At 53.2% G+C, this 21,724-nt stretch overlaps 1 protein-coding gene across 1 annotated transcript; it reads left to right on the top strand.

Annotated features, from left to right (window-relative positions):
* The first annotated feature begins 18,808 nt into the window (after positions 1 to 18,808).
* LOC136452761 (uncharacterized) lies at positions 18,809 to 19,111 on the top strand. The gene has a single exon (XM_066453363.1). The coding sequence runs from the start codon at positions 18,809 to 18,811 to the stop codon at positions 19,109 to 19,111; it is 303 nt and encodes a 100-aa protein (XP_066309460.1).
* The last annotated feature ends 2,613 nt before the right edge of the window (positions 19,112 to 21,724 follow it).

Here is a 21,724-nt window from a genome sequence, read left to right as displayed (position 1 = left end):
TGTTCATTAATACAAAAACTGTTCACACAAGGGCTCACCCACGATTGACGAGCATAGGTCCCGATCGGACATTTCCAACTGAAGCTCTCTGAACCCCATCACTCAGGTCATCAAGGTGAGCATGTGTTCATTAATACAAAAACTATTCACATAAGGGCTCACCCACGATTGACGAGTGTAGGTCTCGGTCGGACATTTCTGACTGAAGCTCTCCAAACCCCGTCACTCAGGTCATCAAGGTGAGCATGTGTTCATTAATACAAAAACTATTCACACAAGGGCTCACCCACGATTGACGAGCATAGGTCCTGGTCAGACATTTTTGACTGAAGCTCTCTAAACCCCGTCACTCAGGTCATCAAGGTGAGCATGTGTTCATTAATACAAAAACTGTTCACACAAGGGCTCACCCACGATTGACGAGCGCAGGTCCCGATCGGACATTTCCGACTGAAGCTCTTCGAACCCCATCACTCAGGTCATCAAGGTGAGCATGTGTTCATTAATACAAAAACTGTTCACATAAGGGCTCACCCACGATTGACGAGCACAGGTCCTAGTCGGACATTTCCGACTAAAGCTCTCCGAACCCCATCACTTAAGCCGTCAAGGTGAGCACTATCAACCCCCTCTATTTCCTTACAATCATTTCATACATCCATATGCGCATTCATTCCATATGCCCAAACCTCCTGGACAATTTGGATTCGGGCCCTAAACTGCCCGGGGGCTCGGGAACTAAGCATCGCACGTGCAGCGAAATGCATCACAACGTTTTGTGATGTGTCATGAAGCGGCGGTTGCCTTATTCAACATGAGCAACCAACAAAGCTAGGGGAGAAAAACATAGATGAGCCTCGTGCAGCCCTCGCTCAGTCTAGCAGACTGGGTCATCTTAACCTTCTTGTTTGATCCTGAATCTCTCACCAAACCCATAGAATCTCCATCAAGGGGAGGCCGTTAGGCCACCTAGGTCAGTCTCTGGAATGACCCAGGCATCTGTTGGGTTGCACGTAAAGGAGTAGTGGAATGTCACAAGAGGGCTATGCTGACCCCATCACGAACGATGGACCCAGATTCCACTTGATCACACCCGTTAGCGAACTCACCGAGCGCGTCACTCAAGCTCGAGCGATCAGGACAAGCGACAAAACTCAGCCCCTCTAGTTGTGAGGAACCAAGGATGGGGTAACGCACATAACTCACACTGACCCCTACTAAGGCCCAACAGGGCTCAGGGGCTCAAGACAAAAAGCCTAGGACTGTGACCCCGAACTCGCCCCTTCCGACTACACTCCAAAAACCTAGGTTTGTGACCCCGATCTTGCCCCATCCGGCTACACTTCTGACTACGCTCCCAAAACCTGGGTTTGCGACCCCGATCTCGCCCCATCCAGCTACGCTTCCGACTGTGCTCCAAAAACCTAGGTTTATGACCCTGATCTCGCCCCTTCTGGCTAAGCTTTCGACTGTGCTCCAAACACCTAGGTCTGCGACCCTGATCTCGCCCCACGACTCTGACTCGCTCGATCCCATGGCGTGCATCAATGGTAGGATCAGTGAGCTTTGTCTCATCCAAGACTAACTCCCTCACTCGATCCCATGGTGCGCATCAACGCCAGCATCAGTGAGCTCTGTCTCGTCCAAAGACACGACTCCGAACTCGCTCGATCCCACGTGTCGGGTACCATAAAATGGGGTACCCCGAGCGTATACCAAAAGAATTACTTAGACCCCATCAAAAACAAAGCCAAAAGGCAAGCCATAGGTTAAACCCTGGCCTTGTCCGAGGCCATCGGCTCTTCGTCTCGCTCGAGGCCTCGCATGAGCCGGCCTCGACAGACCATCAAATCTCCGCCTCGCATGAGGCCTTGCACGGGAGGCCTCGGTAGGGAACCATTGCTCCGTCTTGCCTATGGCCCCGTGCATGAAGTCTCGGACTAGATGGCGATTCTTCGTATCACTCGAGGCTAGCTCGGTAATGACCCGTCGCTCCTGCCTCGACCAGTCTTCCCAATAGCACACCGTGTCCCATTAATGCGTCAACCACTCCCACAATCTCAGCCGGACGATGGCTCGACACCGCGGAGTGGTCGACGGGACAAGAAGTCGCATCAATGCCATACCAACCAGGACAGGGCGTGGTCGGGATTACCAGCCACTGTGTTCTGGTACTACACCCATGATCAAGCGCCTGCACTACACTGTGCCACCTAACCCCCGCCCTAGAGACAACACGGCATGGGGAGTTAGGTTCGGGTCACCATAGCCTCAGAATCAGCATATGAGGCCAATTGCTCCTTCTGAGCCTCGACGATCTACTACAGGGTCTCGGCAACCATGGGATTCTTGTCTGCCGAGCCTCCCACGATGGCTCAGCCTTGGCACCAATTAAGCCTTGGCCTCTCGCGTTATTAGCATGCAGTGACCAACACGCCGACTGCCGCGCCCGCTTCGAGATAACACTAGAGCTCCTATGACGCACAGGATCGGATGTGACCGGCGCGTCACCCCAATACTTCAAGGATGGACCACTCCATCGACCACTCCGCCACAGGAACAAGCTATAGGGCTCGGACCTACCACCTCCATCCGCACGATGCCATGTAGCTAGCAAATGTATTACCCTCGTCCCCCCTTCAACTATAAAAGGGAGGGACCAGGGCCGTTCCAGGGCGGACACGGGTGATTAGACCTAGGCTCACGCAACGAACTCATGCACAAATGCACGGACGAACATCTGAGCTCCCCCACAGCTTGAGATCAACATCTCAAGCAATCCATGCCGCACCACGAAGAGACCTGGGACTAAGCCCCCTCTCTTGCCCTGCTTGTAACCCCCTACTACAAGCACTTCGGTGCAAGGAATACAAGATCAATCTCTCAAACTGGACGTAGGGTGTTCATTACCCGAACTAGTATAAACCTTGTGTCTCTTTGCATCACCATCTAAGACTGGGAACATGCAGTACAAATTTACTAGTTGGTTGAGGGCTCGCCGATCCAAAACACCGACAGTTGGCGCGCTAGGTAGGGGCGTCTGTGTGTCAGTTTCGTCATCCCAACAAGTTTCGGATGGCAGACCCTGTACGACCACTGCGTCTCGGCATGGTGATCTAGTTTGGGAGCCTAGAGTTCATGTCTCTAGGGCATGAGTATGACATGGTACTCCTTATGTCCCGAGCTCCACCGACCGACGACGACATCACACATGGGCAGCCCAGGCGCAGGCGGCGCCCGGGCGGCCGCTCTCGTCATGCTCGCCAAGCGCGACACGGGTAGGACCACCACGACACTGCCCAAGCTCAGGGCAGCATGCCACGCTCCACCGGCATCCCGCGCCCAGTTGTTGGCATAGGATCCCTGGTCAGGGACCTGTCTAGCCTAAGCTTGGACAAGGGAAAAACGCCGGTGGCGTGCGGCGACGCCCCAACATCAAGCTCTGCTCCACCACATCCTAAGGAGCTAACTCCGGTGGAGCAGAGCCCGGCAATGGCACCATCTCCATACCCCTTCGGGTTGAGAAATGCCGCTGCCTCCTACGCTTACGCCTATGCTTCTGCTCACACGGATCACACAGGACGCCGCCAGCGCTTCGCCCTTGACTTCGACACCACCGCATCGACCCACACCCATGCTGACTCCTCGAAGGAGGATGAGGCATGGGTTGGAGTGGATTTCTCCAAACTGCATGACCCTAAAACCATGCGCCACTTCTTGGCTGCAAGCGACTACTACTTCGACTACTCTGACTCCGACGACGAGGGTTCTTATGACCCCACTCGCGAGTGCTTCCACATCGAGCTCGGGATGCCGAGGATGGGCAAGGAGGATGAGGGGGCAGGTAGCCATTCCTCGCTTCGCCCGGGTGTAGGCGCCGCCACACCTCTACGTGTTGTCCTACCGGTAGCGTAGAACGAGAACCTAGCCCCCATGCGACCTCAATGCCCAGACCTAGAACAGCTCCGTGAGCTCCAGGCCAAGGTCAAACAAGACCGACTCCTCCTGCAGCAGCTTCGAGACAGTCTCGAGCAGGAGCAGCGAGGACGTGGCGAGGGTGGAGGAGCCCGACAGAGGGCCCACGACGTGCACCACCGTATCAACAATGACGAAGGGAGTGAGCAACCCCCAATCTTCAATTGCGCTAGCCAGAATGTTGCGGCTGCGGCGATGCTAGTCCACACGATGCCCAAGCCCTCCACCATGGAGGGGTGACGGGTCCACAGCGAGCTCTAGGATCTCCTCGAAACCACTGTGGTGTAGCAAGCTGAGAGTTCCACCTCTCGGTGGCATGGGGGCGCCTTGGACCTTCCCATGGCACCGCCTCGGCAGAATAGGGAGGCCTTGATACGTCCCGAGCCCACAGGGTCTGCTTGCTACTCGACCGCCTCGGCAACCAACACGAGGTGTAGGGAGACCATGAGGTGGTCAGCAGGCGACGATGCCATGATAATGAGGGGCCCGCCCGGGGCTACCATCCACACCGAGGTCGCCGTTATGACAGTGAGGAGGACCATAGTCCTTCTCCTAAACCACCTGGCCCTCGAGTCTTTAGTAGAGCCATCCGTGCTACTCATTTCCTAGCCCGGTTTCGGCAACCAGCCAACCTCATGAAGTATAGCGGCAAGACCAATCTCAAACTCTGGCTTGCCGATTACCGCCTGGCATGTCAGCTAGGTGGCGTGGACGATGACCTGCTCATCATCCGTAACCTCCCCTTGCTCTTGTCAAACTCAGCATGAGCCTGGCTTGAGCACCTTCCTCCCTCATAGATCCATGACTGGCATGACTTGGTTAGGATCTTCGTCGGGAATTTCCAGGGCACATACATGCGCCCTGGAAACTCCTGGGACCTTAAGAGTTGTCGCCAGAAACTGGACGAGTCTCTCTGAGACTTCATCAGGCGCTTCTCTAAACAGTGCACCGAGTTGCCCAGCATCGGCGACTCAGAAATTGTCTAGGCTTTCCTCTTCGGCACCACCTACTAAGACTTGGTCTGAGAGTTAGGCTAGAACATGCCGTGCTCGGCTACCATGCTCCTCGATATCGCCACCTACTTTGCCTCGGGTGAAGAGGCTGTTGGGGCCATCTTCCCCGAGAATGACGCTAAGGGGAAGCAGAGGGACGAGGCCCCCGAGGCCTCGGCTCCCCACCTCCCCAAGAGAAAGAAAAAGGGTCGCCAGGGGAAGCAGGCCATCCTCGAGGCCAATCTGGTCGTGGTCGCAGAACACAAGAATCCCCGGAGGCCCCAGGGGCCCCAGGCCCTTCAACAACATGCTTAAGAAACCTAGCCCTTACCACCAGGGCCCTGTAAAGCTCGCCCTCGAGGATTGCTCCATGCTGCGGCATTACTACGCCAAGCTCAGGCTCCCCGATGATGACGCCAAGCAGAAAGGTGCCGGTGATCGGGACGATGACAAGGACGACGGGTTCCCCAAGGTGCACAATGCCTTCATGATCTTTAGTAGACCCTCGGCATGCCTTACGGCGTGCTAGTGAAAGAAGGAACGCCGAGAGGTCTTCTCAGTCAAGGTGGCCACTCCCCGATACCTCGACTGGTCTTGGGAGGCGATCACCTTTGATCGAGATGACCACCCCGACCATGTCCCGAATCTCGGGCAGTACCCACTCGTTGTCGACCCGATCGTGGGCAACACCTGGCTCACCAAGGTGTTGATGGATGGAGGCAACAACCTCAACATCCTCTATGCCAGCACCCTAGAGCTCCTGGAGATCGATCGGTCGAGGCTCTAGGGTGACACCGTGCCTTTCCATGGCATCGTGCTGGGGAAACGCACGTGACCCCTCGGGTGCATCAACCTTCCCGTTTGCTTCGACACCCCCTCCAACTATCGCAAGGAGGTCCTTACCTTCGAGGTGGTCGGATTCAGGGGAACCTACCATGCTGTGGGGGTATTAACCCCTATACCCTTACGGCTAAGCTTGGGCTGGCCCAGATCGATGGGTTCAGTCCACCCGAAAGGCGACGTGTGGCCCAGTTAACCTGATCAGAGTCCCGCACAAGGAATCAAGATGGATTTGGCGACCAAGCAGGATCCTGGTCGGTTAGAATAGGAATCCTTATCCGGCCACATATGGCAATTGTAACTGACTAGGATTAGTTTCCAGATCTGTAACCCTGCCCCCCGGACTATATAAGGTGGGCAAGGGACCCCTCTAAAAGATATCTCTCATTGACATACAGCAATACAAATCAGACGCAGGACGTAGGTATTACGCCTTCTTGGCGGCCGAACCTAGATAAAACCTCGTGTCTGTCTTGCGTCACCATCTTGTTTGGGGCTTGCGCATCTGTCTGCCGATAATCTACTACCTTGGGCATACCCCTAGGTAGACTACCGACCATATTTTGTCGACAGTGGCGCGCCAGGTAGGGGGTGTGCGTACTGCTCTCCAAGTGAACAAGATGGTCATCATCTCTGGCTCCATGGCTACGCCCAACGGCCTCACGTTCACCGTCGGCCAGATCACTTGGACCACTGGCCCTGGCGTCTCCATCGCCATGACCGCGGAGGAGGCATGGATTCAACCTGCGCCGACGACTACTTCACCTGCATCGGCTACGGCTCCGACCACGGTGAACACGGCTCCGACCACGGTGAACACGGCTCCGACCACGACGAACACAGCTCCAACCACGATGGATCTGGCTCTGACCACGGTACATCTGGCTCCGACCATGCCCACAGCCACGCCGACAACCCGTCATCCGCTTCCCCACTACAGAGGAAAGCAGATCGACGACACCAACCTGCATGACTCCATCGATCGGGTCGGCATCAAACTCGCTGAAACCCTAGCTCTGGTAAGTACAATTCAAAGCCAACCTAATGAGCAGGTAACAGCTTCCCACAACAGATCTATCCGACCAGCTCGGGCTAGTCATCCTGCACGGTTTGGAACAGATATTGTGGTTGTATCTACTCCTGAGGGGCGCTCCGCTCATCGCCAGCCAGCCTTCACGACGGGTCTTCGACTCTGCGAGTACGAAGTCCCGACGGAGAACCACCAGGTCCAGCCCTACAGCCTGCGAAACGCTGCCTCCAGCTACGCGTACAACCTACGACGCCGCTCGGACCTATGTCCTATCCACTGATCTCGGCCAAAGCCATGCAACATCGTCAACATGGTCCGGATTGAAGATTATCAAGAAGGATCCGTCCACACAGTCCGAGAGGGTGACTCCAGCTCCTCATCCGGTGTCGCATCCAACACATCTGTCCACACCGAGTTTCAGCGTCACGAAGATGAAGGCGTCAAATACGATCTGGATCTACCAGACCACGCCCCAGGTTTCCCCCAATTTCCGTCTTTCCCGCCAAGACGAGGGGATTTGATCCATGTTGTCAGCAACGACGAGCCACCAGCAGTTGGCAAAACGGAACAAGAAAAGACTGCACGCGAAGCATGCAATATTGACCGGTTTAATCGCCGGCAAATCGAAGCTGAAGCAGACCAGGAGGCACGACGCATAAGGCTCCAACCTCGTGACCTCAACAACGCTTTCGACAGGGTGGGGGACAAACAAGTCTTCAAGACCCCAAGCGCCAACGTAGCCGTTGCCATGGCGACAATGCAGCGGTTGCCCAACACTCCCGAGACCCAAGCAGTCCGTGATGACATACAAGCTTATCTGACAGCTGTTATGGCTTAGACCGCAGAGATGAATCAAGCCCGGGCTCCATCCGTTTCTGTCGAATCAAGCCATAGCCGCCAATACTCGAGTCGCTCACAGCCACTCAACCAACGTGGCTCATGCAATAACGACCCATCAGACAACCGTCAAGGCGGAAACGGTGGTCATGATGGTGGTCGGAACGACAACCGCCGCTGGGAGGATAACCGCCACGACGTTCGAGGCGACAACCGCCGAGATAACCACGACAATCGCCGTGATAACCACGGTCACAGGGCTAATCTAGATGGCAATCGAGATCGCCGCGATGGCAATAACGATCTCCGCCATTACCTCGGCGGACGTGATCTGCGTGCTCGCATCAACCAGAGAGCCGACGATCGTGCATCCCATGAAAGCTATCGCCGTATGGAGTATGACACCGCCCACGGCCCGCCGGGTCTGAAGCAGTTCACTCCACACCTGCGCCAAGTCATATGGCCCAAGAATTTCAAGCTCGAGAAGCTTCAGAAGTACGACAGCAAGGAAAACCCCGAATTATGGATCATGCTCTACGAAACCGCGTGCCGCTCAGCCATGGCTGACGAGCACGTCATGTCTAACTACTTCCCAGTCGCTGTTGGTCATGCAGGTCACCAATGGCTGGTTAGCTTGCCAGCAAACTATTTTGACTCTTGGCAGGAGCTCAGGCAGGCCTTCATCAACAACTTCATCGCTACTTGTGAACAACCCGGCAACAAGTACGATCTGCAACGGATCCGAGATCGAAAGGATGAACCACTGCGCGAGTACGTCCGGCGTTTCTCGGAGATGCGCATCAAGGTCCCATCAATATCCGACAACAAAGCAATCGAGGCTTTTGTCACCGGACTTCGCTTCCACGACGCCCTAAGAGACAAGCTCCTCCAGAAGAGACCTGAATCGGTCACAGCGCTTTTGGCCACCGCTAAGAAATATGCGGACGCTGACGACACTAAAAAGATAATCGTTGAAGAAGCAGCAAGGGTTCCACGCTCCGACCACCCCCCACACCACGACGATTACCATGGTAATCATGGTCGGAACGACAATTTTGACCGCCGCAACCAGCGCAATGACTCCCGCGACCACCGTGATCAACGTAATCAGCGGCGCAACCACCGGGACGATTACAGGAGCAAGCGCACCCGGGAGGACGACGGCGAGGTCAATACTGTGAAAAAGGGCAGCGGACATCGAAACTACGAGGATGACTACGCCAAAGAATTGAAGGGACCCTGCCAGCTCTATCCCAAGTCGAACCACACCATGGAGAATTGCCGCGTCCTCAAGACTATCTACACGCATCAACAGGCTCCGGATACGTCCGACAAGCCTAACGACGCGGGGGAACAGCGCAACGAGGACAACGACGACGATGATGCAGATCCTCGTCATAAATACGTCAAGCCGACTGATCGCATGCACACCATCATCGGCGGCAAGGTGTCCATTGAGACCAAACGAGAATGCAAGCTGCTCGCCCGCGCTTGCTTGAACGTGGCAAAGACCGACAACCTTCTCACCGATCCACGGCTTCCTCCGTGGTCTCACCGTGAAATCTGCTTCAGCAGGAAGGACCAATGGGCCGCCATACCCGAGCCAGGGCGTTTTCCCCTGGTCCTCGATCCTTGTATCAACAAGGTTCAATTCGACAGGGTACTGATCGACGGCGGTAGCTCCATTAATATACTGTTCAAGAACAGCCTGCCCGCTCTGAAAATAGCCCAGGCAGACCTAAAGCCATACGAGGCACAGTTCTGGGGCGTTCTCCCCGGACAGAGCTCCACACCTCTTGGGCAGATCACGCTACCTGTGTAGTTTGGGACTCCGGACCACTTCCGCACCGACTACGTCAACTTCGTGGTTGCTGATTTCGACGGCACCTGCCATGCTATCCTTGGTCGACCGTCGCTCACCAAGTTCATGGCCATACCTCATTACAGGTATCTGGTGCTCAAGATGCCTACTGAGAAAGGAGTTTTAACCCTCAGGGGCAACGTATACGTAGCTTATACCTACGAGGATGACAGCTTCAAAATAGCAGAGGCCCACGACCTCTCTATTCGCATGGCCGAGACCATGCTCGACGCTAAGAAGACCCCGGCCGACCACCTGGAAATCCCAGAGCTCGAGACTCTGCGCAAGAACATCAGATCCAAGGAGCACAAGACGATCCAGCTGGTCGAGGGCGATCCCAGCAAAACGGCCCTCATCGGGGCCAACCTGGATCCTAAATAGGAAGACGCGCTCGTCAGGTTCTTGAGGGGCAACGTGGATGTGTTTGCATGGAAACCTTCCAACATGCCCGGTGTACCTCGGGACTTGATTGAGCACTCCTTAAATGTCAACAGCAAAGCCAAACCAATCAAGCAGAAGTTACGACGGTTCGCTCACGACAAAAAGGAGGCGATTAGGGTAGAAGTTACATGGCTTTTGGCAGCCGGATTTATCAAAGAAGTGTATCATCCGGAATGGTTAGCCAACCCGGTTCTTGTACGCAAAAAGAATAATGAATGGAGAATGTGCGTTGATTACACTGATCTCAACAAACACTGCCCTAAGGACCCCTTTGGTTTACCTCGCATAGACGAGGTCGTAGATTCAACCGCCGGTTACGAGCTGCTTTCCTTTCTCGATTGCTACTCTGGTTATCACCAGATCGCTCTCAAAAAGGACGACCAGATCAAGACATCTTTCATCACGCCTTTCGGCGCCTATTGCTACACGACTATGTCGTTCGGGCTCAAAAACGCCGGTGCTACCTACCAACGCGCTATACAGGCCTGCCTCAACGACGAGATAAAAGACGGCCTCGTCGAGGCTTACGTCGATGATGTAGTTGTCAAAACCAAGGAAGCACATACCCTTGTTGACAATCTAGAACGCACCTTCACAGCCCTTAATACATTCCAATAGAAATTAAACCCAAAGAAGTGTATCTTTGGTGTCCCTTATGACATATTGCTCGGCAACGTCGTCAGTTACGATGGCATATGCCCTAACCCGGAGAAAGTCAAAGCTGTCTTAGACATGAAGCCACCAAAAAAGGTGAAGGATGTTCAAAAGCTCACTGGCTGCATGGCTGCTCTAAGCCATTTCATATCAAGATTAGGAGAAAAAGGACTACCATTCTTCAAACTGCTCAAAGCCTCTGAGAAGTTTGAGTGGTCGGAGGAAGCAGACGCTGCCTTCACGTAGCTGAAACAATACCTCATGTCACCACCGGTACTTACCGCTCCCAGAGAAGACGAAACTCTCCTACTTTACATTGCGGCAACTGATCGGGTGGTTTCCACTACACTGGTGGTCGAGCGCGACGAGCCGGGCCACGCCTACAAGGTACAGCGGCCAATTTATTTCATTAGTGAGGTACTCAACGAATCCAAGACCAGGTACCCATAGATTCAGAAACTGCTCTATGCCATACTGATAACATCCCGAAAGTTGAGACATTACTTCGACGGATATCGTGTGGTGGTCATGACCGAGTATCCTTTGGGGGACATCATTCGCAATAAGGATGCGAACGGGCGCATTGTCAAATGGGCAATGGAGCTATGCCCCCTTTCCTTGGAATTTGCAAGCCGTACTACAATCAAGTCTTAGGCACTCGTCGATTTCATCGTCGAGTGGACAGACTTAAGCACGCCTGCCTCTCCGGGATCCGACGAATATTGAACGATGTACTTCGACGGTTCTCTCAACATTGACGGTGCGGGAGCAGGAGTTCTTTTCGTGTCACCATCCAAGGAGCAGCTCCGGTACGTCCTCAGGATTTATTTCCCAGCATCTAATAATGCCGCCGAGTATGAAGCATGCCTGCATGGTCTACGCATTGCGATCGAGCTTGGAGTTAAACGTCTCTATGTCTATGGAGATTCGGCTCTGGTCATCAACCAACTCAACAAGGACTGGGACACGACCAGTGAAAAGATGGACGCATATTGCAAATCGATAAGAAAGCTGGAAGGCAGGTTCTATGGCATCGAGTACATACACGTGGTCCGGGACAAGAACCAGGCAGCGGATGCGTTGTCAAAGTTAGGATCATCCCGAGCCAAAATCCCACATGGCGTATTCATCCAAGACCTGCTCACGCCTTCCATTGAAGACGAGGATTCAACGACCGACAAAGTTTCAGACCAGCAACTAGTGGCTACGGTTCTGGCGCCGAGCACAACCGAGCCGCTTCCGACCACTCATGAGCCGGACTGGAGAACACCTTTCATCAAGTACTTAACAGATGGTAGCGGTTATATCGATCGAACAGAAAATGAACGCCTGATGCGTCATAGTAAGCAGTATCTTCTCGTCGATGGCAAGTTATGGCGCAAAAACGCTAAGGAGGAAATCTTGATGAAGTGTATAACCCAGGAAGAAGGCAAGCATCTCCTAGACCAAATCCACTCTGGCTCCTGCGGCAACCACGCGGCCTCAAGAACACTGGTCGGAAAGGCCTTCCGAGCAAGGTTCTATTGGCCGTCAGCAGTGGCCGACGCAGAGAAGCTAGTCCGCCGCTGTGAAGGTTATCAGTTCTTCTCCAAGAGAATCCATGTACCAGCACATGAGATCTAGACGATTCCAGCCTCTTGGCCCCTCGCCTGCTGGGGACTGGACATGATCGGGCCTTTCAAACCAGCTCCTGGGAAATTTACATGCGTCTTCGTGCTAATTGATAAGTTTTCTAAGTGGATAGAATACATGCCTCTGGTACAGGCATCCTCAGAGAAAGCTGTCACATTTCTCGACCAGGTCATCCACCGTTTTGGCATGCCCAATAGCATCATTACTGATCTGGGTACTCAGTTCACCGGGAACGCTTTTTGGGATTTCTGCGATGAAAGGAGCATAGTTGTAAAATACGTCTCGGTGGCGCATCCTAGAGCTAATGGACAAGTCGAGCGGGCAAATGGCATGATCTTGGGCGCATTGAAGAAGAGGATGTATAGAGAAAACGATAAAGCTCCTGGAAGATGGCTCAAGGAGTTACCAGCCGTGGTCTGGGGCCTCCGAACTCAGCCCAGTCGTAACACCGGCGTCTCACCATACTTTATGGTTTACGGCGCTGAGGCAGTCCTCCCACCAGATATAGCTTTCAGATCAGCATGGGTAGAGAACTTCGACGAAGGCAAGGTTAATGAAGTACGGGAGCTAGAAGTCAACAGCGCAGAGGAGAAAAGGCTTGATTCTTGCGTACGCACGGCCAAATACCTTGCCGTTTTGCGCAGGTACTACAACAAGAATGTTAAAGAGCGTTTCTTCGTGGTCGGGGACTTAGTCCTAAAGTGGAAGACGAACCAGGCTGGTGTCCACAAACTCGCAACCCCATGGGAGGGACCCTTCATGATCAAGGAAGTCACACGTCCAACGTCTTACAGGTTAGCTCATCTGGACGGCACGGACGTACCGAACTCATGGCACATCGACAAGCTTAGACGTTTCTATGCTTAACTACTGAGATATGTACTCTACTTGTATTTTCGATTTACTTTACTAAAGAATTATGATTTCTCCGACCACTCTAATGTGTCACTCCGAATTTTATGGTTATTCTAACTTAAGCCAGTACAAGCCGACCACCACTCCTTCTATGGTTTTCGGAGCAGGCCCTGTCTCTGGTTCCTCCCAACACGTGCACGGGATCCGCTCTCTACGTTGCGGGTGATCGGCAGGTCCCCCTGGTTTGACTTGTTTGCGTCCACGTGTGCACAGGTCATAGTACCTCACACTCCGACCACATGCCAGACTAGGGCCGCACAAACTTTTCAGGATGACGTGTCGAGCAAAATGGTACAACTAAACAGAACGTTAACACGTTCCCACTTAGTTACACCAACAAAAAATTTCAAGCTTAAAGTACGTTTTGCATAAAACCAACAAGCTTACAATGATATACAGTTACGTTATTACAAGCTTGCCTGAAAAGGCTCAAGTTTACAATAACACAACTATGTCCTCCTTCTACAGCTCTAAGCCTATTACATTGGCTGGTCGGGGCGCATGGCATTTACTGCTCGCCGCCTCTGATACCCTACTCGAATCTCGGGGACTCTTGAGCTAGTCAAGCTGAAGGGGATGGCCCCGTCGGTGCCTGGCTGGTCGAGACCGCAGGCTTCGTTGGTTGGCTTGCAGCTGATGGCATTTCCAGCTGGCTTGTCGATGGCATACCCTGCACAGGTGCTGTCCCACCTCCGCACAGGTTAATATCGCCAATTATCTTTGACGACAAATCCAGCTGGGCCGTCCGAAGCTCTTCGGCCTTGTCTAGGTCTATTTCCTTTGGGTACCTAGCCTCCAAGCGTTTGAGATCGATTAGGGGGTAGTGAGCACCCCCCATGCTTAGCACATGGGCACTCGTGTACTCACCTGCCTCCTTTACGAAGTCTTGGAACCATCCCCATGCTTGCTTGCATCTCTCAACCAGTCCGAGCTGGGGCGTCCTTAGCTCTTCCTCTGTGAGCGCCGGGTCGATAAGGTCGAGGACGGGCACAATGCCAGTTGCCATTTCTTGGCACCGCTTGTTCCATGTGTCCCACTCCTCGGTGGCCTTAAGGCATTGTGCTTTCAAGTTGTCACGCTCCTTGATCACGGCCTCCAGATGCCTCTTGGCATTGACTTTCAAAACTGAAAAGAGTACAATACATCAAACGTGATGACACGACAAGGCAAGGTGGGCAATAGAATGAGAAAGGTGGCCTGGAGTGCTTACTTTTCAGGTCGTCCTTCATTCTATTAGTGTGGTCTTGGAGTTCCGACTGGCTGCGCGCCAGTCTCTCGTTGTCCTCCTTCAGGCGACCACATTCTGCAAGCACATGGCTGTTCTCCCCCTAGAGGCGGGTCACTTCAGCTTCTAAACCTGCATTACAGCTATTACTGCCAAGAACACAGTCACACAAGTCCCGCACTTGCTATGATACGGTGAAAACTTACCTGTTCTCTCCCGCTCTTTGTTTTTGAGCTGGCCGACCAGGTTTTGGTTCTGTGCTTCTCGGACTATCCTCTCCTGGTCGGTGGCTTCAAGTTGGTGCCGTAGGCGTTCCACTTCAGCCGTCAGCTCCTTATTGGTCGTCGTGATTCCTTCTATCTGGTCGAAGCATCTTTTTTGGTATCTTGCAGTTTTCATCAAGTCCTGCATTTAGACAAGCTACGTCAGACAGTTCGACTACACAACAGGGTCAAAGGACTCAAGCCAAATATACCTAGACTTCCGTCACCAGACGCTTGGCCGCCCGTTTGACTCTTAAGGTCTCTTCGACCTCTGGGATTTCCTCGTGCATGACCCATTCGTCGTTCCGATAGCGCGACACATATATATGTTGTCGCCTATCTTGGGGATGGCCCAGGACTTCTTCCACCTCTTCCTCTTTAGCCTCCTGTTCGAGAGGCGGCACTGGTCTGGAGTTCTCAGACTCCATGACCACCAGGGCTTTCCCATGGGCCGTCGCGTCGGCAACCATGTTCTAGGCAACTTCTAGCTGCTGCCCCTCGGCTAGATCCAGCTTCCTTGGCGCCGTGGTATCCGCCTCAGTAGGTTTCGTGCTTGGAGCACTTGTATTCTGCTCGGTTGTCTTCCCGACCAGCTGCTCGGGGACTGGCGTCTGGTCGTCCACCTACTGAGGCTCAGGTGGAGTCCCTGCCATGGGCTCCTCCACGGCTAGTTGCTGAGCAGTTTGTCCTGCTGTTGTTGGTGAGGATGTTCCGCACCCAGTTGGCTGGTCGGGGCTTTCGGTGGAAGCCGATCTGATGAATTCAGAGACAAATTCAGAAGATAATAGCATCCAGTGCAAAATGCAAAGCTTACATAAAAAATATAGATACTTATAGTTTCGACTTGCGGAAGGATGTGGTGAAGGAACGTCTCCTCGACCGCCCCTGCGGAGCAAACAACCGGGACTTGTTCAACCTCCGGTACGGGCATCGGAGTATGATGTGGCATGTTTCCTTCATCTGCCCTCTGTGTTGCGGTGGTCGGTGCTGTGACCACTATTGGCCCAGAGGAGCCACCCTGCTCCGACAGTCCCACCTGCCTTCTCCTCTTTCGAGGGACGAGCCGGAAGATGTCCGCATCCTCTGCTTCGTCATCCGACAGGGGGAAGATGGCTTGACGTCGTTTGTTGGCAGCCGGACGCTTGCCAGCGGCTCTGGTCGAGGCGTCCTCTACGGTCTCGAGAACCACCCAGTGAATGTCGTCGGTCCTGGTGCTGGTCTAGGCGGCTGGGCCGGTAGCTTGCGGCCATTCTACACTGGGGGGAGGCAACACGAACACTTCTGCTCGGTCACGGCCATTACACTGAGACATAAAATGAAGGAAAAGACAGTTATTTTCTTGATACAACATGACTCTACAGTTAAAAGGAGGCGTCATTTACCTTTGGGGGAGGACGAGCCAGCTTGAAGGCGTGCTCGATGGCGTTTAGTGCAACATAATTAGGATCGGCCAGGTTGAACAACTCTCCAATCCTGGCCTTGATCTCCATCTTGTCGAGCGGCTCCTTCCTGGTCCTCGTTGGATCAGCGCCTCCTTGGTACTCGAAGCCAGGATGAATCCTTTTCTGGCAGGGTTGAATTCTTCAGCTGATGAAGTTGCTGACCACGCTCGGGCCATCAAGCCTTCCCCACGGGATCATCCCGAGCAGTTCGGCGATCTGCTCCAAGTTTTCGGGCTTCTCCAACCAGCTACTTTTCTTCTCTGGAATCAGCCCCACATCGCACAGAGTGATGGTGTTCGGCTCTTCACGGATGTAGAACCACTTCTTGTACCACTCGTCCAATGAGGTGTTCCAGGGGCAGTGCAGGTATTGGGCCTTCATGCCGTCACGCAGGTTCAGGTAGACGCCTCCGGCGATCTTCGAGCCACCGCTTCCTTTCTTCCGAAGATAGAACAGGTGGCGAAAGAGGTCGAAATGGGGCTGGAAGCCACCATAAGCCTCGCAGAGATGGATGAAGGTAGAGACAAGAAGAATCGAGTTGGGATGCAGATTGCAAATCCCAATCTCATAGTACAAGCAGAGACCCTGAAGGAATGGGTGCACTGGAATCCCAAAACCCCGTTTGAAGAAGTCTTCAAAGACCACAATCTCACCTGGTTGTGGATCGGGGAAGCTTTCTCCTTCCGGCGCACGCCATCCCGCAAGTGCCTTGTTGTGGAGCACTCCCATGGCGACGAGGTCCTCGATGGTCTGCTCGTTGCTCCGCGACTTCCACCATTCCTTCGCCATGACCCTGCCTTTCTTCTGGGCGTCTCTCTTCGCCATTAGTTCGTCCTTACTAAGTGGGTGGATGCGGGAGACCGAGGGGATTGGCGATGATTTTTGGGGGAATAGGTTTTCGGCAGGAGGAAGAAGAAGGTTGTGGCAGCGGATGGCAATGGGGAACGGTGTGAGTAACTTACCAGATCTACATTATATAAAACAAAGAGCACCGTCGTTTCGTTCGCCCGAGAAAATTGGGAGTCGTGCGCACGCGCCGCAGACGGTTGTTCACACAACCTCGAAATCTGTGCCAATAAACGTGCTCCTTCGTTAACAGTGTACGCACCTCTTCGTTGATGGTGTAAGAGGGCCCACACTGACACACCTCAATACAGGTGTCAACCGACTGTTTGCAAAAAAAAAGACAGAATGACGTACTATACCTATTTACTTTTTTGACCAGACGTGTCAGACTGGACTTGGCAAAGAATAGAGAAATAAGTACACCAAATAATAGTACAAGCAGCGCAAGTGATCGTGGATTTGCCCAGACCACTACTGTGCTTGATACTTCCCAGACCACTTTTGTGCTCGGGGACTGCTCCGACCACGGCCGTGCCCGGGAACTACTATGACCACCGCCGTGCTCGAGGACTCTCCCGACCACTTCTTATAGTTTTGCTCTCCTCAGCTACATATGATTTGTACTCACATACAGTTGAGAGACATTTATTTAGACCTTGCTACAAGGCTTATACTTCGCCTTCCAGCAAGCTCGGGGACTAAGTGGGCACACTTCACCTTGCGGTGAATGTGTTTGTTTAAATCGACCCCTGTGCTCTGAATTATTATAAGGATTATTAATATGCTCGGGGACTGCCCCGACCACTGCTTGAATAATGGTTCTCCTTGGCTACACGTGATTTATACTCACATACAGTTAAGAGACATTTCTTTAGACCTTGCTACAAGGCTCATACCTCGCCTTCCAGCAAGCTCGGGGACTACATCGGTACGATGCACCTGTCGGTGCATCTCGTATCGCCTGTACGACGATTGGGTTCTCAATTTAACTGGGAATTCTTTTTAGACCCTGGCACCACGTGCCTAAGTCACCTACTACCAGGCTCGGGGACTAAGTGGGCACACTTCACCTTGCGGTGAATGTGTTTGTTTTTCGACCCCTACGCTTCTGATGTTCAAGGACGTTATGCTTCAAGACCACTTACATTTCTTATCAGAAATACAAGTGGGCACACTTCTTAGGACAGGAATCTTTTTCTTTTTTCTTAAAGAGCACCATACATTCTTCGAACAACCTACTTCTCCGGTGATGACGGTGGTCGGAGGCGTCAAGGATTCAAGCCTCGTTTGTCGGAGAAGGTTAAAATGGCATGTCGCAGCATAATACATGATGCTCGGGGACTAGCTGTGGGGGTATTAACCCCTATACCCTTACGTCTAAGCTTGGGCTGGCCCGGATTAATGGGTTCAGTCCACCCGAAAGGCGACGTGCAGCCCAGTTAACCTGATCAGAGTCCCGCACAAGGAATCAAGATGGATTTGGCGACCAAGCAGGATCCTGGTCGGTTAGAATAGGAATCCTTATCCAGCCACATATGGCAATTGTAACTGACTAGGATTAGTTTCCAGATCTGTAACCCTGCCCCCCGGACTATATAAGGCGGGCAGGGGACCCCTCTAAAAGATATCTCTCATTGACATACAGCAATACAAATCAGACACAGGACGTAGGTATTACGCCTTCTTGGCGGCCGAACCTGGATAAAACCTCGTGTCTGTCTTGCGTCACCATCTTGTTTGGGGCTTGTGCATCTGTCTGCCGATAATCTACTACCTTGGGCATACCCCTAGGTAGACTGCCGACCATATTTTGTCGACACATGCCATCCTAGGGCGGCCGTGCTACGCCAAGTTCATGGTAGTCCACAACTACACCTACCTCAAGCTCGAGATGCCAGGTCCTAATGACGTCATCACGATTGAGTCCACGTATGAACATGCATACAACTATGACGTCGAGTGCATCGAGTACGCCGAGGCTCTCGTGGAGGCCGAGACCCTCATCGCCAACCTCGATCGACTCGGTGGCGAGGCGCCTGACTCCAAGCGTCGTGTGGGGACGTTCGAGCCCACGGAGGCCATCAAGCTTGTCCCAGTTGACCCCGCCTGTCCCGACGACCAGGCGCTGAGGATCAGCACCACTCTCAACATTAAATAGGAAGCCATGCTAGTCGACTTTCTCCATGTGAATGCCGATATGTTTGCATGGAGTCCCTCAGACATGCCAAGCATACCGACACAGGTCACCGAGCACGCCTTGGACATCTAGGCCGGCTCCAGGCTGGTGAAGCAGCGCCTACGCCAATTCGACGAGGAAAAACGTAGGACCATCGGCGAGGAGGTGCAGAAGCTCTTGGCGGCCAGATTCATAAAGGAAGTATCCCATCCAGAGTGGTTGGCTAACCCCGTGTTGGTCAGGAAGAAAAGTGGGAAGTGGAGGATGTGTGTAGACTACACCGGTTTGAATAAAGCCTGTCCAAAAGTCCCCTTCCCATTACCTCGAATCGATCAAATCGTTGACTCCACTATGGGGTGTGAGACCCTATCTTTCCTTGATGTGTATTCTGGTTACCGTCAAATCAAGATGAAAGAGTCCCACCAGCTCATGACTTCTTTCATCACCCCATTCGGCATGTACTGCTACGTGACTATGCCTTTCGGCCTCAGAAATGCAGGGGCCACGTACTAGCGGTGCATGACCTAGGTCTTTGGCGACCACATTGTGGCCTATGTGGACGACATCATGGTCAAGTCCAGAAAGGTCGAGGATCTTGTCAATGACCTAAAGATAGCCTTCAAATGCCTTAGAGAGAAGGGCATCAAGCTCAATCCTGAGAAGTGTGTGTTCAGGGTCCCCCAAGGCATGCTCTTGGGATTCATAGTCTCGGAACACGGCATCGAGGCCAACCCAGAGAAGGTCTCGGCTGTAACTAGCATGGGACCAATCTGAGACCTCAAGGGAGTGCAGAGGGTCATGGGATGCCTTGCGGCCCTAAGCCGCTTCATCTCACGCCTCGGCAAAAAAGGTTTGCCTCTGTACCGTCTCTTGAGAAAATCCAAATGCTTTTCTTGGACCCCTGAGGCCGAAGAAGCCCTCGCCAAGCTCAAAGCACTGCTCACCAATCCTCCCATCCTGGTATCGTCAGCTAGGGACGAGGCCCTCTTACTCTATGTCGCCGCAACGACCCAAGTGGTTAGCGCTGCCATAGTAGTAGAGAGGCAGGAAGAGGGGCATGCTCTACCCATCCAATGACCTATCTACTTCATTAGCAAAGTGCTCTCCGAGACCAAAACATGATACCCCCACATCTAGAAGTTGATCTACGCTGTAGTCTTAGCTCAGCGCAAGCTGCATCACTACTTCGAGTCTCACCCAGTAACCGTGGTGTCATCTTTCCCCTTGGGAGAGATAATCCATAACCAGGAGGCTTTGGGTAGGATAGCCAAGTGGGCGGTTGAACTCATGGGGGAAGCCCTGACCTTTGTGCCTTGGAAAGCAATAAAGTCTCAGGTCTTGGCCGATTTTATAGCAGAGTGGACCGACACCCAACTGCCACCAGCTCAAATTTAGACGAAGTGTTGGACCGTGTACTTCGACGGGTCCCTGATGAAGTCTAGGGTAGGCGTGGGTCTACTCTTCATCTCAACCCTCGGAGTACACATGCGCTATATGGTTCAGCTCCATTTTGCCACCTCCAACAACGTAGCCGAGTATGAGGCCCTTGTCAACGGCTTGCAGATCGCCATCGAACTTGGAGTATGGCGTCTCGACATCTGGGGCGACTCGTAGCTCGTCGTTGATCAAGTCATGAAGGAGTCAAACTGCCTCGACCCCAAAATGGAGGCATACTACAAGTTGGTACGTTGCCTAGAAGACAAGTTCGATGGTCTTGAACTCAACCACATCGCGCGGAAATACAATGAGGCCATGGACGAACTAGCAAAGATGGCCTCGGCATGGGCTCCGGTCCCCCCAAACGTCTTTGCCAGGGACCTCCACAAACCTTCTATTGACTATGCCTCAGCAGCAAAAGAGGGCCCACCGACCAAACCCACCGCGGGGCTCGACACCCCCTCTGCTACCGAGACTCCTTCGGCCGAGCCTGAGGTCATGGAAATCGACACTGGGCCTCCCCAGACCGACCAGGACATGGATTGGTGAGTCTCGTTCCTTGATTGGCTCACTCAGGGAGAGCTTCCTAGTGATAGGACCAAAGCCTGATGGCTTGCGCGACAAGCCAAAACTTACATCCTCTTCAATGGCGAATTGTATAGGCGAAGTCCCTCCGGTGTCCTCCAACGATGCATCACCACCGAGGTAGGCCAAGCCCTACTTTGGGACTTGCACGCAGGGGCCTACAGGCACCATGCGGCGCCTTGGACGCTCGTCAGAAACGCCTTCCACCAAGGGTTCTACTGGCCGACGGTGGTTGCCGATGCCACCAAGTTAGTACGCTCCTACGAGGGATGCCAGTACTATGCTCAGCAGACGCACCTCCTAGCCCTGGCCCTCCAAACCATCCCTATTACATGGTCGTTTGCTGTGTGGGGGCTCGACATGGTCAGGCCTCTGCAGAAGGCCCCCGGGGGCTACACCCATCTACCGGTAGCAATCGATAAGTTCTCCAAATGGATCAAGGCTCGTCTGATTAATCAAATCAAATCCGAGCAAGCAGTGCTATTCTTCACTAACATTATCCATAGGTTCAGGGTCCCTAACACCATCATCACCGACAACGGGACATAGTTCACTGGCAAAAAATTCTTGACA

This window comes from Miscanthus floridulus, chromosome 1 (genome assembly GCF_019320115.1).
Source record: "Miscanthus floridulus cultivar M001 chromosome 1, ASM1932011v1, whole genome shotgun sequence".
In the NCBI taxonomy this organism is placed as follows: Eukaryota; Viridiplantae; Streptophyta; class Magnoliopsida; order Poales; family Poaceae; genus Miscanthus; species Miscanthus floridulus.
This window is presented reverse-complemented; position numbering and strand designations above follow the sequence as displayed.